This window comes from Cynocephalus volans, chromosome 2 (assembly GCF_027409185.1).
Source record: "Cynocephalus volans isolate mCynVol1 chromosome 2, mCynVol1.pri, whole genome shotgun sequence".
NCBI lineage: Eukaryota > Metazoa > Chordata > Mammalia > Dermoptera > Cynocephalidae > Cynocephalus > Cynocephalus volans.
The window spans coordinates 125415379-125443106 of record NC_084461.1 but is presented as its reverse complement, the minus strand read 5'-3'; the positions used below and the strand labels follow the sequence as shown (position 1 = coordinate 125443106).

General features: G+C 40.0%; 2 protein-coding genes across 2 annotated transcripts in view; both read right to left on the bottom strand.

The window, feature by feature from the left end:
• The window catches only part of NDFIP1 (Nedd4 family interacting protein 1), a 79669-nt gene that overhangs the window by 33044 nt on the left and 18897 nt on the right, over positions 1-27728 (bottom strand). The window contains exon 2 of the mRNA XM_063087662.1: positions 9954-10375. Within this exon, the coding sequence (XP_062943732.1) occupies positions 9954-10375 (422 nt within the window). The remainder of the gene's footprint in view (positions 1-9953; positions 10376-27728) is intronic.
• On the bottom strand, positions 1319-1624 carry LOC134371150 (10 kDa heat shock protein, mitochondrial-like). The gene has a single exon (XM_063088170.1). It carries the CDS (start codon positions 1622-1624, stop codon positions 1319-1321), a length of 306 nt encoding a protein of 101 aa, XP_062944240.1.

Genomic DNA, 27728 nt, shown 5'->3' with positions numbered 1-27728 from the left:
ATTTCTTGCTTTTAAAAGATTATTGATTTTGCTGTGAATACAAAAAATTGCTCTAAAAATAGACTACATTTTAAGTTTTAAAAGTTGATTAATTTTCCTGATTTCTAAAATATTGTTAACTTTTTGCCATGATATATGTTTGTTTGAAGCTGACCAGAAAGTAAGGGCTTACAAAGACAATGTTTTAACTACTCCAAAATTACAAAACAGTATTCAAAATTACAAAACAGTATTAATCAGTATACATCACTGATTAATTCTTTTAAAATATACTATTAAGGAGACATTTTCTAGGTTTTAAACTATGCCCCAATTTTCTTTTTTATCTTTTGGCATAAACTTACCCATGTGTATTTTAGTGACATCAATTTAAAACATAATTATTCATCAAGAAATAAATTTCTAAATTATCAATATAATGCTCTTTCTCTGGATCAAAGCCACCAGCTTCTACACACAAAAACAATCAATTACAAAACTGGAAGGAACTGTCAAAATGAAAGTGGACTATTACTGATTAAATGTTTTAAAAAAGCTCTTTTGTGTACTCCTCAGTTAGTCTCTACTTAGGGCCCAAGATGAACCTTCCAGATACTGAAGTCTATATTACAAGCGTCAAAAACTGCTTACTAACGCAAAATTATATGAAAAGTTTGGATGCCATAACACAGAGCTCCAAAAATGAAAGACTCAAAATATTAGAACACTATCCCTGATTCCCTAGTCCACAAAATTCCCCTTAAATTTTATGGGCAAGATAAATAAAAAATAATAACAGAATAAATAGCAAAACAAACACTGAATTCTATAGAGAAAGGATTGTAACGGTTAAAAGGACTTGGATTTTTACCTGTAGTACTTTCAGTTTTTATAGGATTGTATTCACTGTTAATTAAAACAATGTTTAGGTGAATCTGGATAATAGATATGTGCATGATATTTTATACTATTCTTTCAACTTTCTGTAAGTTTGAAATTATTTCCAAATAATATTTTTAAAAAGTATTTTAAAAAAAGAAAGCAAACATGATCACAGAAAAATTGGAAAACAGAATAGAGAAATCACTACCATATTCTTAAAATGTACTGTTTAATAAGAAAAAAAAAATACTATGTATTTGCCAAAACATATAGAACTGTACAGCCCAAAGAGTAAATCTCAATATGTGAAAAAAAAAGTGTTTTTTTTTTTTTTAGTTTAGATATCATTAGTTTATTATAAAAGAGACATGGAAATTATTTACATGATGAAAGAAAGACTTCAGAACTTCAGTGGAATGGGCAGCTTCAAGTGATGCCATTTCAGCAGTGATTTATTTCAGTCTACATACTTTCCAAGAATGTTGCCATCTCTAGATAAATAATCCTTGTCTTCTATAACTTCTTTGGTGCCTCCATAATCTGGGAGAACTTTATCTCCAACTTTCACACTAACTGGTTGAATCTCTCCACCCTTGCCTTTAGAGTGCGATCCCACAGCTACTACTGCTGATGCTTGCAATACTTTTCCTTGAGCGTTTTCTGGAAGCATAATGCCTCCTTTGGTTACAGTTTCGGCTGCCCTCCTTTCAACCAGTACTTGGTCAAAGAGCAGAAGAAACTTTCTAAACGTTTGTCCTGCCATGACTCTCGCCCTCATCACAGTTCATATTCTGCCAAAATATGCAAATTTTAAAAATCCCTTTAGGGGGCTGGAGGATCCCAGGATGGTATGCAGAGTGTGACAAAACAATATAATCATATCATAAAAGAATGAAACAACCTCACTCAAGGGGATGAGGGGGAAAGGTGCTGACCTAAGTAAATACGGAAATGAGTAGGATCTGTAAGACTAAAGGCAAAAGAACTGTACGTATGCTCTGTCCTCTAATGGATAAGTTTCCCACAGGGGTGTGGGTTAACAATTCCAATATCACTACACATGTATGTTAGAACTGAAGAATTAAGTAAATGGATGACAAATGGTGGGAGCCAGGTCTCTCACTGTTGGAGTGGGAGTTTACATATAAGGGTAGAATAGGCTAGAGTAAGCCACGTGGCAATGGATTAGAGTTGGAGATCTAAGTATGAATTTAAGTTTAGCTTAACATAGATAGTTGGCTACATAGAGAAATATTTACAGATGTGTATACCCACAGGTTAATACACACACATACACGTCCTTGCTCTGTCAGCTTAGAAGGCCTAGAAATAATGACATCCCAGTAGCAAAGAGCACAGATCTTGACTTCTAATATCATTCTCCAGTAAAAGGAAGCTTGGAGAAACCCCTGATTCTAGTATGGTACAGGAAATATAGAGATAAGCCTGGTGCCAAAAGTAAGGAAGTGCTTTAAAAAAACAAACCCCACATTATGTCAAGAGACACAAGTGCCAACTGAAAGAGTTCCCTATAGCTGGAAGAATTTGAGGAACAAAATAAAAGTATTAGATGATAACCCAAAGAATAAAATAAATATTTATAATTCCATATGGATATAAATGATTGAATAAGTAAATTACTAGAGAAGGGACAAATGTCCCACGCAGAAAAATTCCAAATAATTTATCTCAGTACTCTGACCTCAGTGACGCAGGGCGTAACTCCTCTCTCCTCAAGTGCGGGCTATGCATAGTGACTTCCTTCCAGAATACAGCATGGAAAGCGGGGGAAAGAGTATCTTTACAAAAGAGAAACCTGACAAACACTACTTCAACCAGGTGATAAAAGTCAACATCAACACTGACAAATCATGTTGATAGTATGCATTCTTGATATGACATGATGAGAATGGCACTTTACCTCTGTGTCTTCCTCCCAAAAACCCACAACCCCAGTCTAATCATGAGAAAAACATCGGACAAATCCCAACTGAGGGACATTTCAACAAATACCTGACCAGTGCTCCTCAAAACTGTCAAGGTCATCAAAAACAAAAAAAGTCTGAGAAACTGCCACAGCCAGGAAAAGCTAAAGAGATAGGATGACTACATATAATGTGGTATCCTAGAAGGGATCCGGGAACAGAAAAAGGACATTAGGAACAAAAACTTGGAAAATCTGAATAAAGAGCAAACTATAGTTAATAATAATTAAGCAATACTGGTTCATTAATTGTGAAAAATGTACCGTACTAACAGAGGAACTGGGTATGGGGTATATGGAAACCCTGTACTGTCTTAATGTTTCTGTAAATTTTAAAATGTTCTACAAAGTAAAGTTTACTTAAAAATATGAAATATTTTAGATAAAGAAAAAAGAAAACTTTAAGAAAATTTTTTTTAAAAAAGCAAGGAAAGGTAAGAAAAAAGCTTGAAGAATGCACACCAAACTTGAGGAGCAATTACACCTGAGGAGAGATTGGAAAAAAAGGGAAATCAAGTTTTCCTTTAAAAATTACTGTTTGGTGGATACGGAAAATGTGGTATATCTACACAATGGAATACTACTCAGCTATAAAAAAGAATGAAATACTGCCAATTGCAACGATATGGATGCACCTAGAGAGAATTATATTAAGTGAAACAAGTCAGGCACAGAAAGAGAAATACCACATGTTCTCACTTATTGGTGGGAGCTAAAAATAAATAAATAAATTCACACACACACACACACACACACACACACACACACACAAAAAAAAAAAAAAAAAAACCGGGGGGGGGGGTGTACAATTCCTTGAAGTTGACACAACAAGCGAACAAAAAGGACATTGTTGGGTGGGAGGAGGGAAAAGGAGGAGGGAGGTAGGTTTCGGTAATGGGCCATAATAATCAACCACATTGTATATCGACAAAATAAAATTTAAAAATAAATAAATAAATAAAATAAAAATTACTGTTTGAAGCTAGCATATGAAGACTGTATCTATGTATTATCATATAACATGAAATGTTTAATCTTAAAAGTCACATTTAAGCATTGAATGATAAATAAAATGAAATCATTATTAAACAGAAGCCACTCCCTAATCCCTTATATGTCTATTCATAAATTGTCCAATCTCCAGAAAGATCTCCAAATTGCATTCAAGCCTCTGATTATGGTAACTACTAACTGATATTATTCCAATATACTAATTTAAAGGCAATAGCAGAAAAACTGTCAAAGACTATGCTAAATTGTTAAGGGGGATAAGAAATATATATGTGAAAGGAATTGCTTTAATCAATAAGAAAAAACTTCACTAGAAATGTTCTTAAACTTGATCAGTAAAGCTAGCATTTGGGACTTTTAATATAAATTATGTTATGCAGAAAAATAATGAGTCAGCCTAATCATAACAGCAGGATATGCTAAGTGATATCTGATTACACGTGCTTTATTACTACTCTTGGTGAAGTTAACAAAGCATACTGTACTTCTACCTAGCCAGCCACTAGAAGCAATCACAACTGTGAAGTATGTAAAGCCCCCAAAATTTGGTACATGATATTTACCAATTGCCTAGCTTACTGGCAACAGTAACCTTAGAAAAAAGATAAGACCATCAAGCTGATTTTCAGCATTTATCTCTAAAGTGTTAAAAGTTGCTTTATGTAAATGTGCTCTGTACACTAGTACAAGAATATGGTTCCACCAAGTAGTTGCATTTGTTCAGATAACACAAGAATAAACTAAGAAACCAAAGAAATTATTTTAAAGCTCTAAGAACAAATAAATCAGAGGATGTCACTTGAATCTCTTCAAGTCCTCCTTTTTTTTTTATTAATGTAAAATGCAAAGTTATTCTTATGGTAGGATTTATTTTATAACATAATTTAATGTAAAGTAATGTAATATAACTGATGTCTAGGATAAAGCAATTTGAAGTTATATGCTGGCAAACCAGTGGGTGGCATCAGCTTAGAGCAGGATTCCCTAAAGCAGCTCAATTGGCCTTTGGTTTCTGCCCAAACCAGTAAGTTCTATCCTGTTTCCAAGGCACAGATAGAATAATTAAACCAATTAAATCTCCCCTAACAAGCAGTCACCAGTGGGATCATCAAGAAAATAAGAATGGACCAACCGGAGTCTATCACTGCTACAAAAACAACACAAAGCATGACGCTTGCCAAGAGTGAGTCAATCAAATACAAAGGACAGTTATAGATACATTCACAAATCCTCTTTCCATACTCCTAACAGATCACAAAAGAACTCAAGACAAATTCCTCATGTGATAAAATCTGCTTAAAATATCATACCATTCATTGCCTTTTAGAGTTACACACAGAAATATTAATAGATAAAATGATGTGATTTCTAGAATTTCCTTCAAAATGATGGCAGACAGCAATAAATGAAACAAGATTGGTCATTTGCAGATAATTACTGAAGCTGGGTGATGGGTACATATGGTTTCTAACACTACTCTATTTTTGTATGTGTTTGAAATTTCCATGTAAAAAGTTGAAAATATAAAGATCATTAAAAAATAACTCTACTCAACAAAATACCCAATTCAAAAATGGGCAGAGGACTTGAACAGACACTTCTCCAAAGAAGATATACAAATGGCCAATAAGCACATGAAAAGATGTTCAAAATCACTAATCATTAGGGTAACACACATCAATACTGCAATAAGATACCACTTCACATCCATTAGATGACTACTATCAAAGAAACAGAACAAGTCTTGTCAAGGATATGGAGACACTGGAACTGTTGTGTACTGTTTGTGGGAATAGAAAATGGTACAGCTACTACAGAAAACAGATGGTGGTTGCTCAAAAATTTTAAAGTAGAATTACCATATGACCCAGCAATTCCACTTCTAAGTTTATATCCAAAGAATCTAAAGTAGGGTCACGAACAGACATTTGCACACCCATGTTCATAGCAGCACTATGCACAATGACCAAAAGGTGGAGGCAACCCAAGTGTCCATCAACAGATGAATGAATAAACAAAATGTGGTAGTATACATACCATGGAATACTATTCAGCCTTAAAGAGAAAGGAAATTCTAACACATAACAATGTGGATGAAACTTGAGGACATTATACTAAGTGAAATAAGCCAGTCACAAAAGGACAAATTCTGTACAACTTGACTTGTATGAGATAACTGGAGTAGTCAAATTCATAGACAGATAGTAGAATGGTGCTTGCCAGGGGCTGGAGGAGGAGGGAAAAGAAAGTTAATTTTAATGGTTACAGAGTTACAGTTTTGCAAGGTGAAAAAGACAGATGTTGTACAACAATGTGAATGTACCTAATGCCACTGAACTATGTACTTAACTATGGTTAACATGGTAAATTTTATGTGTATTTTACCACAATTAAAAAAAAAAAGTTTTCGAAGAAATAATTTTACCCATCATCTCAGTATTTTTATAAAAGCCTTCTTTGATCACTGACCATATAGGCCACAATACGGCAAATAACCTAAGGAGCATTCTGTGATATAATTATAATGACTTTTGAATCTAAAAATATAAAACTAACCACATGAGCACTATTCACCCCTTCCTCTAGGATCATGACTTCATCTAATACTTTCACATGAATATGGATTGACCCGTCAGAGATGAAATTTTTTCCCTGATCTATCAGAATGTTTCTCCACAATCCAACATGGTATCATTCCCAAAGCTGCTCCGCAGTGTAAGATCACAATACAAAATTACTGGTGATACAAACGGACAACTTCTTTAGCAGGTGATGAGTTAAGTCCAAAACTAAACATTCTGCAGTCTGTTTTTAAACTACATGACAATGTCATCATTGCCAACTTATATCAGATTCAAGTCCTAATATCTCAAAACACATGGGTGGCATGAATTGGCAAAATTCAAGACATAGGCAAAGATCTATTGAAGTGAGGCAAAGAAGGTTTGGATGAACAGTAATAAACGTCCTCAGAGAAAGCAACACATACCAGGTTTCTCAACACTGGGTATGGGCCTACCTAGACCTGTCTGAAACAGTGCTTCCATATGTTGGACACACAATCTGTTTCAAAATGCAAGAAGGGTAATAAACAACAACAACAAAAAACCACAAAAAGGAAAAAAATATGTAATGCTACAGGGATCCTATGAGCCCAGCCTTTCTGTGCAGTCTGTCACTATGCTAAACTGAAGTTGTACACATATTGCACTACCAATAAAAAGACCACAAAGGCAAAACTGTTTGCATTTATGAATGAATCATATAATTTTTCATTATATTTACTTGGCTAGACGAACAGCTAAATTTGATTAACCAAATCAAATAGAAGTCAAAAAGCCTTTTGTGACAACCAATTCTGCATCATACTCCTATTAAGTTGCCTGGACAATTCACCAACATTGTAGAATTCAAAAGCCTTTTAAATATTCTCACACAAAGCATTTCCACATCCAGAAATTTGTGCTAAGGCAATAGTTGAAGATATGTGTAAAAGAAACTTCAGTGAATAAAAAAAATTATAAACATTCTTAGTGACCAACAGGCAACTGATTAAATTATGGTTCAGCCATACAATTACATGCCATGCAGACATTAACAATATCTGATACAAGAATATATTCATAACACATGAAGGTAGTTCGAAAAGTTCATGGAAAAATAGCATTAAAATATAGTACATATCTTTCCATGAACTTTTTGAAAACCTCTCATATTATGTGAAAAAACACATTATAAAATAATATTAAAATATTAACCCATTTAATTACATACCTAGATTGTGTGCCTTTGTATATATATATGCACAATACATATATATGCAAATTTGTGAATGCACATATGTCTGAGAACATGATATATGCGAACATGCACAAAAGTGTGTAAATATGATCAAGGGCCCATGGAATTGCATGTGAGTGTATAAAGACGTGCCTTCATATTTATATATGAGTGCATAAAAGAATATATGTGCACGTATATATATCTGCTAATGCATATGCCTATATTTGGACCATAAGCCTGTGTTTTAAGTAGCTGAGTGTATGTATATCCTCGTAATAACTACTTAGCAGCTTTGTGACCTTGAGCAAGTTTCAGAGCCTCTTTGAGTCTTGACTTTGTCATCTATACAATAAAAACAAACGCTGACTCAAGGGTTTGTAAGGATTAAATGAAAAAATGGATGTAAACCACTTAGTGCTGTGGTTCGTGCATAGTAAATGCAGAATCAATATTAGCTTTCCTTATCTATACACATGTATACTGATTTATACCTGTGTAAATTTACATAGATAGCTATAAGTCCAGAAGAATGCACAGCAAAATATTTAACTTTGGTTATCTATGAGTGATAGGTTTTTGTTTTGAAAGGTTTTGTGGGTTTTTTTGCTTTTATATTTTACAATTTTTCTTGGAAGATTTTTCCTTTTTTTTGAAGATGATTTCTTCAAAATTATTATTTTTAAAAGAATGAAATACAAATGGTCTGTCCCTGACATACCTCAATTCTGCATAATTAAAAGCGATTAAGTACTACACCAAAGAATACATAATTTTGATACTCCAACAATTTTTTTGTATTCTAGCAGTATATCAGCATTACCTAATAGCTCAAGAAGATGGCAGTACAAAGAAAAACCACAGCCCTTTTGCTTGTTTGCCTTATCCAAGCCAGTACGAAAAGAATGAATCAGATGATAACATAGGTGATTTGCAAACACCTTGGTGACAGTTATGTGACATCTGTCATTCGCATTTTAATGAAGCAAGGAGGAACCCAGAGTCTCGTCCAAGGTCATACCAAAAAAAAAAAAAAAAAAAGAAAAGAAAAAACCCACCATGTGCTAGACCCCAGTGTGTAGAGATCTAAGGATTAAACTGCATTGTCACAATTCTGGGCATGTTTATGAAACCAAGAAGCTAAATTCTTAACTAGTCATTTAGTCCGAGGCCGAGACGGGGGGAGAGGAGCGGGTAGAAGAGAAAGAATTACAACACACGACTGATGACGGCAAAACAAACCAATAACTGGCCGCACCAGGGTCAATCTACCTGTTTTAGTCGTATCGGTTTTTCTTAGTTCTAGTAGACCATCTAAGATAGGACATTTCATTTCATAAATGCAGAATTAACATTTGCATGCAAATGATACCGAAAGCAATTGAAATATGACAAAACACAAGCAGTTATTTGCGGTTCCAACCAATATCAGTTACTACCTGGCTCAATTCCCACAAATTACGATGTGTTCGATTAATACCTCCAAAAACCCTGCTGAAGATCTCTCTAAATTTCCAGGGGAAACCCAACTACAGACAGGGAGTAAACCAAAAAGCTCTTTTCCCTGGGACCTCAATTGATAAACCATACCCAAGATGATAATGCAGTCATCCCCCATACATCTTCTCCTCAGCTGTGCTGTTAAATCTCTTCAAACGTCACTTCCAAGCGTTTAAAATACACCCAGGCACACGCCCTGCAGCCCTCGCCATAGCTCTACATTTTGGGGCAGCTAAACATTGCCTTTTCCAAATCCACCGCATACTGCAGGCTTCTCTCTCGTTTCATTTTTGACTTTTGTCTTAAAACGGAGATGAGGGGGATGGGTTTGGACAAACAGAGTAGGCTCTGAAACCCTGAGTAATCGCATCTCACTGCAGGGAGCTGTCGGCGGCAGTAGCAGCGATCTTAATCTTTCCTCTCCGCCCAGTTTCCCTTTCCATTTCACGCTTTTTTTCTTTCTTTTTTTCCAATGACATCAAACCAAGAGTGGAAAAAGGAAAAATGAATGCCCCCAGGTCGATGCCTCCTGAGAATCACGGGTTCTGACTCGGAGACCCAGCCGACCGCCCTGGGAAATGCGGAAAAACGAGGCCCGGAGGAGGTGTTTCCACCGCCCGCGGTCGTGAGGGACGGACCGGGCCCGTGGTGGCTGCGAATCCGAGCCCGGAGCCCGACCGGCCCGCCTAGGCCCAGCGCGGCCTGCCAAGCCCCGGCGTCGAGTTGGGCACGGGCCGGCCCGGAGAGGCCTGACGCGGCTGGCGGGGGAAGCAGGGCCGGGGTCCGAGGTCCGGGACGGGACTCCGGCGCTGCTTACCTGCTGGTACCGGCTGCCGCAGGTCGGTTCGACCGCCGCCAGCGCCGCCAACGCCAACGCCATGGCGCAGCCGGCCGCAGGAAGGGAGAGCGAGCGAGCGAACGGGCTGAAGGGGCGCGGACGCCGCGGCCTGGGAGCACTGGGAGGAGGCCGAGGGAGACGAGCCACGGGTGGGTCTTGATGGCCGCCGCCGCTCTCGAGCGAGACGCTCTCCTCGGGCTGAGAGTTCCGCCGCCGCAGCCGCCGAGGCTCCGACGCGGCCCCTGGGGAGGAGGCGGGGACGACGACGACGACGACGGCGCTGCGCAGCCGCCCCGCCCCCGACTCGCGCCGCCTCGCCCGGCCGGGCCTCGCCCTGCCCCGCCGCCACGCCGTGCCCCTCCTGGGGGCAGTCCGCCCCTCCGACCTGCGCCTCGGTCCCACTAAAAACGAATTGCTTAACAGGTCACCCCACAGACAGGGCAACGCTGGTGATGAGCACCTCGTGCCAAGCACTGAGCTTCACCTGTGCGCTCTCATCCAACCCTCTTCACAGCCCCGTGACATGGGGGCCACAGCCTCTTTCTGGAGGTCGTTGGCACCCAGGGAGGTCGGCAGTCTCACACAGCAGCTATCCTGCTCCCTGGTATCTGGCAGCAGAATCTCGGTTCTTACCTACTCCCTTTTTATCTGCCATTCTCAGATCAGGGGTCAGCCAACGACAGGGCAGGGACCAAATCCAGTCTGTCGTTGAGACTGTGAAAAGTATATGAAATTCAAATATCAGTGTCCATAAAAAAAGCTTTATTGGAATATTGGAACGCAGATGCCCCCATTTGTTTAGTACGGTCTGCAAACCTGAAATACTTGCTACATGACCCTGTACAGAAAAGGTCTGCTGCCTCTAAATCCTCAAAAACTCTTTCGAACTGAAATCCTACTTAGGGTAGATGGTTACAATAGCATTCTCATGTTTATGCAGTCCTTCAGCATTTTAACAGCCTCATCCGTGGATGCAGACACCATGTTTTCTGAAACAAAGCTCTCTAAGGAGATGACACAGAAGTCAAAGCTTGAGGGATTTAGCCAGGCTAAGAGCTTTCCAGTCAGCAGGCACATGTGCAAAGACGGTCACAAGAGAGAGCTTGTCCTCTGGAAGAACAGAAAGGAGGCTGGCATAGCTGCCATATAGGAGATACAGTTATCAGTGTTTCACAGATGAGGAAATTATGCCTGAAGAAATTAAATATCTTACCCAATGACAGAGCAAGGAAGGGGTATAGCTGGAAAGCCAGCTTTCTTAATCATTATCACCCAGCTAAATTTAAATTATAAGCTTTGTGAAAACAAGAATATTTGTCTTTTAAGAATTTTGATTATCTCCCATAGCTTCTAGAACACTGTAACTACACAACAGGCATTCAAAGTCTGTTTCTTTCTATAACACCCAGCCATCTGGAATTGCTTCTAACCACATGTCCAACGGAGGGGAGGGGGGAAAAAAAACTTCTCCAAGGTCAAAGGCTGGGATCCCAGTACTGGCTAGCTGCCAAATAAACAAACAAAAAACTTCGACTTTGAAACTTGTTGCAATTCTCATTTCTTCTCAATTGCCTTTCCAAGTTGGTAGTCTGAAGTTGGTATTAATATGATTGTTGTCTTCGTTTCTAATTTTTAAGTTTAGTTAACTATATATTTTTAAACATAGCTGTGTTTAGAACCCACCCAGAGGTTCCTGTTATAGGAGCAAATTGTAATCAGTAAAAATTCTAAATATTTATCTTCCTCACTTTGAGTTCTCTATCAGTATCCAAACTCCTACATATCTGTCCCAATTTCCAAGTGTTAGCCTCACATACTCACACGCTGTGAGAGTGAACAAATCCAGCAACATGCCTCCTGTGAGGTCTCCTCTAAGAGGCTCCTTATCCTTGTCCCTTAGTTGGTTTTAATCCAGAAAAACAACCTTTAAAATGCAGTAAGGTTCACAGGTGTGGGGATTAGGAACAACAATAACAAAAATGCAATAAGGTGCAGTGAATCACACATCATGTCCTGCCATGTGGTCTTACATAAGGGGGAAGAGTCTAATTTGAAATTTTAAAGAATCTCTTCACTGGAAAGTAGAAATCCAGACTTCTTTGTCCAGATTGTCTAAATTTACGGGTAAAAAGGAATAAAGAAGAATATGTCATCCTGCCACACATATGGCTATTGGAGCAACGGCTGCCATCTTTATGCATGTCTGTAGCCCTGTTGCTTTTTGTGGAAAAGTTGCTACCCTTCCTGTGGTATTTCTTCCATAAATTACTTTCTCCCTTAATATCTATATACTCACTGCATGTGGACACAAATGTTTATTATAATTTAAATAGTGAGCTTTCCCCCAGGAATATTTTCTCTGAAAAGAAAAAGAAAGTAGATCTCCAACTTCCAATCTCCCTTTCCTACTCCTTTTCTGATGTTCTCAACCAAAATGTTTTGCAGGAAGAGTAGAGACTTTGGTCTTTTTTTCCTGAGTTCCCCAAAGCCTTTAATGAGTAAATTGAGATTATTTGCCTTGATTCAATGGGTGGATAAATTGGAGAATTGAGAAATTGAGTCCGCACTATATAAGGCCTCCAGTTGGCAAGCAAATTGTACCACGAAGGGAAAAACTGAATTTCTGACTCACAGATTCATGCCTGGCACAAGCCAAGCAGACAGAGAAGATAATCCAAAGCTGTAAAAACTGCACTCTTTGGCTTCATCTTGAGATGTTGTCAAGAGAGTTTCCAAAGAGAAAGTTATTAATTTCAGATTGCTGAACTTAGAAACTTATTTCCCCACAGAATAACAGTAATACTTTCCATGTGCAATACTTTTTATGTGAATTGCTGACTCTGAATCATTCATCCTGAGAGAGAAGAGAAACATGGACAAGTAGGAACGTGGCTTATGTCTGTATCCTCCATTCTGCCATTTAGATAAAAATCTCCTTCAGGATAGATGAGATCTTCTGTCTTTTACATCCACACAAGGCTTTAGCTAGGCAGTGCTAAGCTCAGTAAGTAACCAAGAAATGTTTGTTAAATTTATTTAAAGCCTCATTAGTTTACTATCTCATTTGAGGCCTTCAACTTCTCCAGCTAACCTTTACAAGGCTCTGACTGAAGCATGCAGTTTCATTTCTACTGACTTGATACTTTTTAAAATTTTCACTATACTATCATGAGTTTCATTAAATGCAAATGGTAATATCTTCATATTAAAAATAAAGAAATTATCCACTGATAACTACTGCTGCTGTGGAACACTTCCTGGTCTTGGACCCTATCACACATCATCTCTTTAATCCTCATAACAAACCTATTTTGCAGATGAAGAGATTCAGGGAATTTACATCATTTGCTCATCTACTGAGTGGTGGAGCCAAAACGCAAACTCATCTATCTGACTTCAAAACATGAGCAGTGCTCTGTGCATGGAGGGAAATACAGGCTATAGAAGGACCAGTCTCAACCTTTGGGCTCGTCACGATTGAATAGAGAAGATGGTAAATACATACTCAAGACATTTTTAAAATATAAAAACTGCAAGTTAATTGTGTTGAGCTATATTAACTACTACTGAGAGACAGTGGGGAGAATTATGTGGCCAGGTGGGACAATCAGGTAAGGATTCGGGAGAAAGGGTTTTGAATGAGAAAAAGGCTTTATTGTGATGGGAAAAGGAGAAGGCATAACATGTCCTGAGTATGCATGTAAAAAAGTTTAGACCAGGGCTTAGCAAACTTTTATGTAAAGGGATAGAGAGGAATTATTTTAGGCTTGTGGACAACAACCTCTCTGTTGTAACTACTTCATTTTGCCCTTGTATCATGAACACAGCCATAAACAAAACCAAACAAATTGGGATGGCTGTGTTACAATAATATTTTATTTATGGACATTGAAATGTGAATTTTAAAAGATTTTCACATGTCACAAAATATTCTTTTTTGGATTCTTTTTCCAACTATTTAATAATAGAAAAACTGTTCTTAACTCTCAGGTCACACAAAAACAGACAGTAGGCTGGATTTGGCTCCCAGGCGGTAGTTTGCCAACCCCTAGTTTAGTAGCAAGAAAAAGAAAAGAAGTAATTTGCTAAGAGCTTGAACAGCAAATTTAAACCAGAAAATAATGCAGAAGACCTACTGGAAAGGGAAGGGAAAGAGAGAAGGGGATAAGAATTTATAAAGGATCCTAAAACACGGGCAGATAAATGACTTTTACAAAAGTGAGTAAGAGTAAAAGATTTAGTCAAATAGGAGTCCAACATGGGACTCCTGATGCTTTGGTTTACTTTCTTGCTACTGGCATGCAACTGATTCATTCATTCAACAAATATTAATTTAGTACCACTATGAGTAAGCACTGTGGCTTTCTGCCTAGAACCTGAAACTATAAAAGAATGGTCTATCATTTATTTTCTGAAGTGAAATGAAGAAATGCTAAAGGTGGTTATTGACTTATTTTAGCTACATGTACATAACGTTTGGTATATTGTGTATTTCTTTATTTACTTTAAAAAAAATTTTTTTTAAAGATGACCAGTAAGGGGATCTTAACCCTTGACTTGGTGCTGTCCGCACCACGCTCTCCCAAGTGAGCTAACTGGCCATCCCTATATAGGGATCTGAACCCTCGGCCTTGATGTTATCAGCACTACACTCTCCCAAGTGAGCCATGGGCCGCCCGTGTCTTTATTTTTTATTCATCTCAAAGTACCTTCCAATTTCCCTTGTGATTTTTTTCTTTGATCCATTGTTTATTTAGGTCTGTGTAGTTTAATTTCCACATATCTTTGAATTTCTCAAATTTCTTTGTTAGTGATTTCTAATTTCAATCTATTATGTTTGAAAAACGTACTTTGAATTATTTCAGTCCTTTTAAATTTATTGAGGTTTGCTTTACGGCCTAGCATGTGGTCTATCCTGGAGAATGTTCCATGTGTACTAAAAAAGAATATGTATTTTGCTGCTGTTGAGTGGAGGGTTCTATAGGTTTATCAACCTAAAATAAACAACAGAAAGACCAACTCTCCAAAACAGAGTTTACTCAGGAATAGTAAGAAATTGCAATTCAGGCTATATATACTATGGCAGACCATAAGTACAACCAAAGAAGTTGGGTAAGGGGAAGCTTTTAAAAGAAAAAAGGAGAAATCCATATAAGTTGCTTTGAAAAAAAAAAAAAAACACTGGTTACAGGGACTTGTTGCAGGAGTTGACATTAGCTTATTGGTGGAGATAGCTGTTGTTAAGCAAATGTCCTTGTACAAGCAGCTTATCTGGAATAATGCAGTTTTGAGGAGTTCCTAGGATAGTTTTTCTCATAGGCACACGTGTGTTAGGGATATTGTGGCCTCCTGACTCCATTTTGTTAGGATTTGACATTTTGGTACTGGCAACTTTCACAGGTGTCTCTATTTGATCTAGTCATTTTATAGGGTAATTCAAGTCTTCTATTTCCATGTTGATCTGCTTAGTTGTTCTAGATGTTATTGAAAGTGGGCTGTTGAAGTCTTCAGCTATTATTCATGAATCATCTATTTGTCCTTTCAATTGTGTCAGTTTTGCTTCACGTATGCATTTTGGTGCTTTACTGTTAGGTACATATGTGTTTATAAGATTTACTTATTTTATACACTGTCTTGATCCAGAAAAGATTTAAATGGCTCAAGTATAACAAGAAATCATAGATTAGAAGTAGAAGAGAACAGGTTTCAAGATGGTGGTGGCTGCGGCGGCTGGCGCCGAGTAGCTGAGGTGGAAAAGGTGGCCACTGGGCCTTAGGCGGCCGGGAAACTTGTGGACCTTCCTCTTGCCATCTCTTAAGGGAGGACTGCTGCTGGTGGCCGGACGTGGGGGCTGACTGCCACTTTGCCCTTGGCAGGAGAGGCTGCCTCATTTACAGGCAACAGCTTTGAAGTGTGGAGCAGGAAAAGAACTGTTTCTTAGCTGCAAAAGCGAGTCTCTAAACAGGGAACACGGCGCCAGGGCTGCGGTTGATGCAGCCAGGATCCCGAAGGCCAGGGCCACACTGAAGCCGGCCAGCTGCCCTATTCATGATTCGCGGTTTCAGGCCGGCATAAAAGAAGATTCCTGGGAGCACCCGAGCCGCGCCGCGGGACTGAGCGAGCAGCCCGAGGTGGCGATGGCCGAGAATGGGGAAGGCGACAAACCAGAGGCACAGAGTGAGTGCCCGACCTGGCACAGCCCTGTGAGTGACCCCCGACCCGGCCCTGCTCGGGGGGCTGATGCCCGCCCGGCTTCCACCTGCATCACCCGGCTACTCACCGCCCCCGGGGCTGCCTCCATTTTCTCAGGTGGTGGCAGCTCTGGCCCGGCTCAGGAAGCCTGTCCTCCTCGCCTGGCTCGGCTCCTCACTGAGCCTTCCCACTTGCTTGCCCCGGCACGGGGCTTCGCGGGGCCTGCGGGCCAACCTCCCCTCCCACTCCCTCTGTGGTTCTCTGGTGGGGCTGGTGGTGTGGGGCGTGCCGGGCCAGCGTCAGGAGGGCAAGGAAGTACAGGCGGGGCCGGCTGTCACTCCACCGCACACTGGGCTCCAGCCCCTGGTAAACTTCCTGTTACTGGGAGGCAGATACCATCTATGCGGCCACCAGTTCGGAAAAACGCCTAACCAATTTCTAGTTAGGAATAGTGTGGTTGGAGAGTTCCCAAGTCCACTCGAACCTGCCGGAGAGCTGACTGCAGGCAGGCACCGGACTCAGTACGCGCAGGGGGGATACAAAGGTGAACCGTGTGCTGCGGGCTCCTCCCCCGAGGAGCTCACGCTCTGGTGTGGGAGATAAGACAAGTACACAAATAACCGTGATACCAGGAGGAAGGTGATAAGTCCCGAGAAAGATCTATCTACACAGTGCTACAAAGGCACCCAGAGTGACCGGTCGTATGTGCCTAGCAGAAACCTGGTAGACTTCCTGGGCAAGGCGGTGCCAAGCAGGGTCTTGAAGGCCCAGCTGATAGACGAGGGTTGCAGAAGACACATCCCAGCCCAGCACAGTGCACACAGAGTGGGGAGACGTGCGGCCAGGGAGGCAGAGACTCGACAGAAACCACACACCCTGTGGGGTCGCCACTGCACGATCCAACAGCCGGGGCCAGAGCACACGGAACAGGGAGAAGTCCTGCATGGGAAGTGAAAGCTCAACAGAGATCACACACCCTGTGGTACGTGATCCACCAGCCCAGCAGAGTCCAAGCTGACCAGAAAGGTGGCTCCCCGGAGAGGCCCAAGACCCGAGGCAACCATACACACAAGGCACTAGAGGCCAACTGAGCAGTCACGGAGGTAGCCATACGAAATTGGCAACCACAGCAACATCTTAGTTAGTCATTAGTCTCAAACCAGTGGACTGTGAAACCCCCTGCCACAATGAATAAACATCAAAAAAAAGATACCAGAAATACAAAAAATCAAGAAAGTACACCACCAAAAGTTAATAAATCTCAAACTCTAGATCCTATAGAACAAGAAGCCCTTGAAATGACTGACAAGGAATTTCAAGTGATAATTCTAAGGAAACTGAATAAGATACAAGAAAACTCAGCTAGACATCATGATGAAATGAGGAAAAGTATACAGGATCTGAAAGAGGAAATGTACAAGGAAATCAATGTCCTGAAAAAAAATGTAGCAGAACTTGCTGAACTGAAGAAGTTATTCAGCGAAATAAAAAACACAACGGAGAGTTTAACCAGCAGGCTTGTCGAAGTTGAAGAGAGAACCTCAGAACTTGAAGATGGGCTGTTTGAAATAACACAAGCAGACAAAAAGAAAGAAAAAAGAATCAAAGATATGGAAGAAAATCTGAGAGAGATATCAGACAACCTTAAGCGCTCAAATATACGAGTCATGGGTATTCCAGAAGGGGAGGAAAGAGGAGATTAAATTGAAAACATATTCAACAAAATAGTGGCAGAAAACTTCCCAGGTATAGGAAAAATCACAGATCTTCAGATCCAGGAAGCTCAATGATCTCCAAACGTATTCAACCCAAAAAGGCCTTCTCCAAGACATGTTATAGTCAAATTGGCAAAACTCAGAGACAAAGAGAGAATCTTAAAAGCTGCAAGAGAGAAGCGTCAAATCATCTATAAGGGAGCCCCAATCAGGCTAACATCAGACTTTTCATCACAAACTCTAAAAGCTAGAAAGGAATGGGATGATATATTCAAAATATTAAAAGACAGAGATTGTCAGCCAAGAATACTCTACCCTGCAAGGCTATCCTTCCGAAATGAAGGGCAAATAGTATATTTCTCAGACAAACAAAAACTGCGGGAGTTCACTACCAGATGACCACCCTTACAAGAAATCCTCAAGGGAGTACTGGGTTTGGTTCCTGAAAAATAACTACCACTGCCATAAAAACCCAAGAAAAATAAAAACCCACTATTGTAATAAAAATGGCATTCATGAAGAGAAAACAAACAATCAAAAACGCTATCTACAACCTAAGGAACCAACAACACAGAAACCAAACAGTAAATCAGAAAGCAAAGAACAAAAGACACCTAGACAACCAAACAACCAATAAAATGCTAGGAATAAATCAACACCTTTCAATAACAACTCTTAATGTAAAAGGCTTAAATTCTCCAATCAAAAGACACAGACTGGCTGACTGGATCAAAAAGGAGGACCCAACTATATGCTGCCTATAAGAGACCCACCTCACCTGTAAAGATTCACATAGACTAAGAGTGAAAGGATGGAAAAAGATTTACCATGCAAACAGAAAAGAAAAACGAGCTGGAGTAGCTATTCTTATATCTGACAAAATAGACTTTAAACTAAAAACCATAAAAGGAGTCAATGAGGGATACTACTTAATGATGAAAGTACTGATCCATCAAGAAGACATAACAATCATAAATATGTACGCACCCAATGTTGGAGCAGCCAGATTTATAAAACAAACTCTATTAGACCTAAAGAAGGAAATAGACACTAATACCATAATCGCTGGGGGCCTGAACACCCCACTGTCAATATTAGACACATCATCTAGGCAAAGAATCAGTAGAGAAACACAAGATCTAAACAATACTCTAGACCAATTGGAATTGGCAGATATCTACAGAACATTCCACCCAACAACCTCAGAATATTCATTCTCCAGGATAGATCACATATTAGGTCACAAATCAAGTTTCAATAAATTCAAAAAAATTGGAATTGTCCCATATATATTCTCAGACCACAATGGATTAAAACTAGAATAACAAACGAAACTCTGGAAACTATACAAACACATGGAAATTAAACAGCATTCTACTTAATGACATATGGGTCCAAGAAGAAATCAAGCAGGAAATCAAAAAATTTATTGAAACTAATGAAAATAATGATACATCATGCCAAAACCTGTGGGATACTGCAAAAGCAGTATTAAGGGGGAAATTTATTGCACTAGATGCTTACCTCAGAAGAATGGAAAGATGGCAAGTGAACAACCTAACACTTCACCTTAAAGAACTAGAAAAACAAGAACAATCCAAACCTAAAGTTAGCAGACGGAAAGAAATCAGTAAGATCAGAGCAGAACTGAATGAAATTGAAACCCAAAAAAACAATTCAAAAGATCAATGAATCAAAAAGTTGGTTTTTTGAAAAGATAAATAAAATTGACAAACCATTAGCATGGCTAACAAAAAAAAGAAGAGAGAAGACTCAAATAACAAAAATTAGAAATGAAAAAGGCGATATTACAACTGATTCATCTGAAATACAAGGAATCATTCGAGACTACTATAAACAACTATACGCCAACAAATTTGAAAATCTGGAGGAAATGGATAAATTTCTGGACACACACAAGCTCCCAAAACTGAACCATGAAGACGTAGAAAACTTGAACAGACCAATAACAATAAAGGAGATTGAAGCTGTTATCAGAAGGCTCCCAACAAAGAAAAGCCCAGGACCAGATGGATTCACAGCAGAATTTTACCAAACATTCAAACAGGAATTGACACCGATTCTTTACAAAGTATTCCAAAAGATTGAAACAGACGCAAATCTCCCAAACTCATTCTATGAAGCAAACATCATCCTGATACCAAAAACAGGTAAAGATATAACCAAAAAAGAAAACTACAGGCTGATATCCTTGATGAATATAGATGCAAAAATCCTCACTAAAATACTAGCAAACAGAATACAGCAGAACATATGTAAAATTATTCAGCATGATCAAGTGCGATTCATCCCAGGGATGCAAGGTTGGTTCAACATACGCAAATCAATGAATGTGATACACCATATTAATAAAATCAAACACAAGGACCATATGATCATCTCTATAGATGCTGAAAAAGCATTTGATAAAGTTCAGCACTCATTCATGACAAAGACCCTCTATAAGTTAGGTATAGAGGGAAAGTATCTCAACATAATTAAAGCCATATATGCCAAACCCACTGCCAATATCATCCTGAATGGGGAAAAGCTGAAAGCTTTTCCTTTAAGAACAGGAACTAGACAAGGGTGCCCACTCTCACCACTCCTATTCAACATAGTGTTGGAAGTACTAGCTAGAGCAATCAGAGAAGAGAAGGAAATAAAGGGCATCCAGATAGGAAAAGATGAAGTCAAACTGTCCCTGTTTGCAGATGACATGATCCTATATACGAACAGCCTAAAACCTCTACAAAAAAACTCTTGGAATTGATAAATGATTTCAGCACAGTAGCAGGATACAAAATCAACACACAAAAATCAGTAGCATTTCTTTTCTCCAATAGTGAACATGCAGAAAGGGAAACCAAGAAAGCCTGCCCATTTACAATAGCCACCAAAAAAATAAAATACTTAGGAATTGAGTTAACCAAGGAGGTGAAAAATCTCTATAATGAGAACTACAAACCACTGCTGAGAGAAATTAGAGAGGATACAAGAAGATGGAAAGATATCCCATGCTCTTGGATTGGAAGAATCAACATAGTGAAAATGTCCATACTACCCAAAGTGATATACAAATTCAATGCAATCCCCATCAAAATTCCAAAGACATTTTTCTCAGAAATGGAAAAAACTATCCAGACATTTATATGGAATAATAAAAGACCACGCATAGCCAAAGCAATGCTGAGCAAAAAAAATAAAGCTGGAGGCATAACACTACCTGACTTTAAGCTATATTACGAAGCTATAATAACCAAAACAGTATGGTACTGGCATAAAAACAGACACACTGATCAATGGAACAGAATAGAAAATCCAGAAATCAACCCACACACTTACTGCCATCTGATCTTTGACAAAGGCACCAAGCCTATTCACTGGGGAAGGAACTGCCTCTTCAGCAAATGGTGCTGGGATAACTGGATATCCATATGAAGGAGAATGAAACTAGATTCATACCTCTCACCATATACTAAAATCAACTCAAAATGGATTAAGGATTTAAATATACACCCTGAGACAATAAAACTTCTTAAAGAAAACATAGGAGAAACACTTCAGGAAATAGGACTGGACACAGACTTCATGAATATGACCCCAAAAGCACGGGCAACCAAAGGAAAAATAAACAAATGGGATTATATCTAACTAAAAAGCTTCTGCACAGCAAAAGAAACAATTAACAGAGTTAAAAGACAACCAACAGAGTGGGAGAAAATATTTGCAAAATATACATCTGACAAAGGATTAATATCCAGAATATATAAGGAACTCAAACAACTTTACAAGAAAAAAACAAGCAACCCAATTAAAAAATGGGCAAAAGAGCTAAGTAGGCATTTCTCTAAGGAAGATATACAAATGGCCAACAGACATATGAAAAAATGCTCATCATCACTCAGCATTCGGGAAATGCAAATCAAAACCACACTGAGATACCATCTAACCCCAGTTAGGATGGCTAAAATCCAAAAGACTCTGAACGATAAATGCTGGCGAGGTTGCGGAGAAAAAGGAACTCTCATACATTGTTGGTGGGACTGCAAAATGGTGCAGCCTCTATGGAAAATGGTATGGAGGTTCCTCAAACAATTGCAGATAGATCTACCATATGACCCAGCTATCCCACTGTTGGGAATATACCCAGAGGAATGGAAATCATCAAGTCGAAAGTATACCTGTTCCCCAATGTTCATCGCAGCACTCTTTACAATAGCCAAGAGTTGGAACCAGCCCAAATGTCCATCATCAGATGAGTGGATACGGAAAATGTGGATACATCTACACAATGGAATACTACTCAGCTATAAAAACGAATGAAACACTGCCATTTGCAACAACATGGATGGACCTTGAGAGAATTATATTAAGTGAAACAAGTCAGGCACAGAAAGAGAAATACCACATGTTCTCACTTATTGGTGGGAGCTAAAAATTAATATATAAATTCACACACACACACACACAAAAAAAAAAAAAAAACTGGGCGGGGGGGGAAGAAGATATAACAACCACAATTACTTGAAGTTGACACGACAAGCAAACAGAGGGGACATCGGTGGGGAGAGGGGGGAGGGAGGAGGGAGCGAGGTTTTGGTGATGGGCAACAATAATCAGCCACAATGTATATCGACAAAATAAAATTTAAAAAAAATAATAATAATAAATAAATAAATAAATAAAGAAGTAGAAGAGAAAGTAAAAGTTAAATAGTAGCAACATGAAATAGACTTTGTCATCTTATTCACTGTTGTTGCCATGTGAATAGAGCCTGTTATATAGTAGACCCTCATAGAATTGAAATAACACCAGGAATATGGTTAACACAAAAATGAAGTTATACTGGTTACAAGTGCACCATAAATTTGGTATCCAAATAAAGTGGACACCTGATTGGTTATGCAATTGATAGTGACCCTGAGCTAAATAAAACAAGAGATGATACCAAGATCAAGAGAGCAATTTCTTTCGAGGGTCATCACTAACATTTAATTATAAATATGCTAAAACTGACCCCTCTATTCTAAATATAATATATGCCTTAAGATTCACGATTCCCTCCTCCCAGGAGTGATGCTACAGTTGATTGATGTGGACTACCACATTTGACTGTGCAAATTGTACACTGCCCAACTTCAGCGTTAGCCATCACACTGTAGTCTATGCAAAAGACAACCCCCTCTCTGCATTTGGGCAATATATACCTGTGTAGCCACAGGAGGTGACCTCATAAAATCTTTGGGTAATCTCTCTTCTAACAAATGGCTTACTGTTCATTCTATATTTAGGGGTTGTAGGACACCAGAATATGCCACCCCAAAATATGCCTGTTTGGCATAAAGATTATTTTAAGCTGATTATTTTAAGAGTTAGCAGACACAGGAGATGCTCTAAAAACAGAGTAGAAGTTACCCTTTTGTAAGCAAAATTCACATTTACAAAGGAAATTTCCATTTGTAAGGGTGTCTTCCTCTCTGTTCTAAATCACAAGAGATTTATCAATGGAGAAGGCACCAACTTAAACCTGCGTAACAAACCTTACCTTTGTTTGCTGTATTTTTCCTGGTCACCTTCCCATACCTTTCTTTCTTTGATTTAGCTGAAAACTATTTAAGTCTGAATTCTAAGCCACCTCTTTGGGAGGTAATCACTTCCCTGAGCATCTCCCTTGTATATATGAGATGTAAACTTCTTTTTGTTTTTCTCTTGTTAATCAGTCTTTCGTTGCAGAGCCCCAGCTGAGAACTTAAAAGGGTGGAGGAAAAATGATTTTTTCTTCCCCTACCAGGTCTTGTGGGTGGCTGAGAAATGAGGTGCAGCCAAGTATCCATCTGCAAGGAAATCAAGTCTCTGATTCTCATTTTCAACACAACGTTCCAATCAGTCACATTAACTAAGTACCTTGAAAAAGAGGTGACTAAGGAAGGTGCTTAACTCCTCCAAGCCTCCAAGTTGATTTCTAAGGTAAATCACAGGTTTCTCACATTTCCCAGGATGACACTTTCCTCACTGTTTAGGGAGTATCATAACAAATAGGATTACACAAAGGAAATGATAAAGCCAGGAGCTCTGCACTACTTGTGGTGTGTCAGGGGAGAAGCAATATGTGCTAATTATGACATACAGGAGAAGGGACCCGCAGGGGCCGTCACTGGAAGAAGCTGTTGTTGGCTGAAACTCAGCCACAGCTTGTAGGCATGCAGGCCGGTTCCCACAGGTCTCAGGACAACTCTGCCCAGGTGACTTGGAGAGTGATGTATCTTCATGTCCTTCACACAGGAGCTGCTCCAAGACTGGTCCCAACCCGCCACCTCCAGTGTTGAAGACATCCTTGAGTGGGTACCTGAATGAGCCGGGCAGGGCGCCCTCTGCGATTACACCCCAGTGAGGTTACTCTACTCTTTTTTCCTACTTTGCACCCTCTCAACCTCTCAGCCCCTGAACACTTGCCTTTTCTCTTCCTCTTGCTTCTTTTCCTAACAGAGACATATGCCACACCCTGTTCACAACGTATAACCAAGGTCTTGGTGGGTGGAAGGACACTTTCCAACCTCCCGGGTCTGCCACCCAGAATCTTCAGGGGAACCCTACAGGACACATTCATATCCCTGACATACGTTCCCACAACATGCTATGACCAGACGACTGCTACATCATGTTCGTACGGGGCAAAAAACTACTGGATAGCTCTTTCCAAAGGGGACGCTGCTGGAGTCCAGTGCCCCCCCCCGCCCCCCCACAAAACATTTCTGCTTCACCCAAACCACTGGCCTAGGCTATAGTGCTGGGGGAGGACTTCAGGACAAAACACGCAGGACCCCTGACCATGATGGGACTTATCCTTCTTCTTGGTCCCTGCCTCTTTTGCTGTTTCTCTAATTTCTTACAGGAACATATGCAGGCTTTCACAAACCAAAAGGTCACTGAATTGTTCCTGGGAGGAGGATATCAGCCCCGGAGAACCGTCGACCCTTCCCCAGAAGAATACAGCCTCCCCACACGAAACCAATACCCCACCACCTAATTGTTTTATTTTTTCATATCTTTGCCCATCTCCAGCAGGAAGTAGCTTCAGAAGACTGAGACCTTCGCCCCTTTTCCCTTCTCCCTATACTTAAAAGGCAGGAATGGTGGATCTTGGATGTCACTGGCGCCATTTTACACACACTGAGCACAAAATGGCCACCAGCCTTTCCCTTAGGAGAAATCTTGTGGTTTCTGAGAAATAGACACACCAGCACCAACCCCCTCCCTGATTACGTCAGCCTCCCTTACAACCTATATAAGCTCTCCCACCCCAACACTGGTTGCTGCTCTCCATTTTGAGTGCAGCCTGGCAGATTCTTTTCCTTTAATAAAGCTTGATCGGTCCCCAGTGTTTTGGCTCACTTTCTTTCAGAGAAGAACTAGGGCAAAGTATAAGAGAGAATCTCCAGTTCTAAATAAAATTACACTGGGACCAGGAGATACTACCTGTAGAGCTACAGCTAATGTCAGAATCCTGCTGATGTCACCAATTGTGGAGCTCTTTTAATCCTGTCGACTTAGCCAATGGTGGTGCTCCTGCTCGGCCTGTCGGAATCCTGTCGACATAGTGCCAATTGTAACACTCTTAATCCTGTTCGTGATGCCAATTGTAAAGCTACATGACTACGCCAGTTGTCAGGCTCTTTTACCTGCCAGTGATCCTGCCAACTGGGCCGATTGTTGAGCTAGGGCTGGGTCTGGAGCTCACAGACCCCTCAAGCCCGTTCACTGACTGGGTCACAAACCCTTCACATGCCAGGTAGGGTCACTGGACCCCTCGCATGCCAGGCTGGGTCACCGGACCCCTTGCACACCAGGCTGGGTCACCAGACCCCTTACACGCAGGTCTATGAGCTAGGTAACTGGCAAACAGATCCTTGGAAGCTGTAGGTTGGAAAAGCATGACTGCATGTGTGGCAGCCATGGGAGGCAGTAGGCAGCCAAGGTGGTGGCACAGTGCAGGTGCACCAACCCCACCCACACACACATACAGTTTGTTTACTGAACCACCCCCAACCGGCCCTGAGGTGAGGGGAGCCTGATTAAATTATTCTGTTTTCCCAATGCTACCTTAGTTTTTTAAGTAGGATTGAAATCCTGACTAAATTATTTAGGAACTGCTCTCTAACGTTATCCATGAGTTGGGACCATTCTTCCCACAACATCTTTTGTTACTAAAGCTCATAGATAGGGGGAAAGCTCCCTTCTATGCCAAATTCCTCCTGGAGTGAGCAGTTTTATAATTGGGTGGTGGCAAAAGGTGATATGGCACCCTGGAAGCAAGGATTTTCTGGAGTGGATTACAACAAAACAGGTCAGAAAACCTCAGATTTCAGTTTTAAATGCGTAATAGTCTATCCGCTTAGTGGCCAAATGGATGCTGTGTCCTTGGCTCTTGAAACACCAGACATCCTTTTGCCTTGTCTTTCCTTACCTGGTAAATCAGTAAGCAAACATGGTCAATATACTAGTTTACAGCTCATCCAAAACAACACTTACATTCCCACTGATGTATTTCACCATTAGAAGTTTTAAGGCTCATTTTTTTCATCACGTACCCTAACACAGGGGCCTCTGATGTCACTGGCCCCCAAAGCACTGCTTTAATAATACATGTTTTGAGCACTTACTTTGTGCCAAGCAGTTTGCATTTATTATCTTTTTCACCTCTTGAAATAAACACATGAAGTACAGTCTATTTCTATCTCTGTTCTACAGATGAGGAAACAGGTCATATGGAGGTTACATCGTGTGTGTGTGCGCGCGCGCGCGTGTGTGTGCGTGTGTGTGTGTGCGCGCGTGTGTGTGTGTGTGTGTGTGTGTGTGTGTCTTAGAAGATTAGGGCTAAATGGCCTTTAGAAATCATTTGGTTTGAGCCTTCATTTTACGGATGAGGAAACTGAGCTCAGAGAGGTTATGTTACATGCCCATGATCACACAGTCAGGAAGTGGCTTTGGGTTAATATGCATCACTGCGGCCTCCTGTTCAATGCAAATATGTGGGCCAGCTTTTCATTATTTGAGGGTTTGCACTATACCCAGGTATGTTATCATTGTACAACCAGACTATGATTTTTTTAAAAAGGCATTGCACTCTCTCTGTATCAAATCGATAAAGTCAAACTGTTACCAAAACCCCAAAGGTCCGTTTGCTCGCTGCTCAATAGCCAATAATCAGTTGAGAAACAAGTGTTGGTGTAAGGAAAAGGTAGCCTTTAATCAGGAAGCCAGCAGCCTGGGGAAATGGTAGACTCATGTCTTGAAGACCATTTCCACTTTTCCCAGACTTGCTAAAGGGTTTTATAGGGACAGGTGGTGGGGGAGGCTGATTCATGGTGATCTAAATAGGGACATGCAGGCATAATCATAAAATTGCAGATAAACATCAAAGAACTTCCCAGGTGGGAGCTGATTCATGGTCGACCATCCTCCATGAAATCAACTCATGGATTCAGTTCCTGTTAACCTCAAAAAGATCTTGTTAGTAAGCTAGTAAAGAATCCACCTGGGTTAATAATTTCTTCTATAATTATTCTGTGTACAGTGTGAGCAAAAGCCACTATTATGTTCTAGCAATCATGTGTACAAGAATCATTGTATTCTAATGTCCAGCTGCAAGGTATGCGGTTTGGGTTACAAGAGTAAGAAACAAAACTTTTTAATTTAGAAGTTTAACAAAATGAAGTCACTTCTGTTCAGCCTGTTACAAAACTTTGTGACTCAGAACAGGCAGCAGCTCTCTGGCGCTTAACAACTTTTCTTTCAGGAAACCTGCCGGGTGCTTTGTTACCTTTTGAGTTCTTTGTGGGTGTCA

Bases quoted from the DNA above. Each gene is read 5' to 3' on its own strand.
- LOC134371150 (XM_063088170.1), bottom strand. From the start codon at position 1,624: ATGGCAGGACAAACGTTTAGAAAGTTTCTTCTGCTCTTTGACCAAGTA.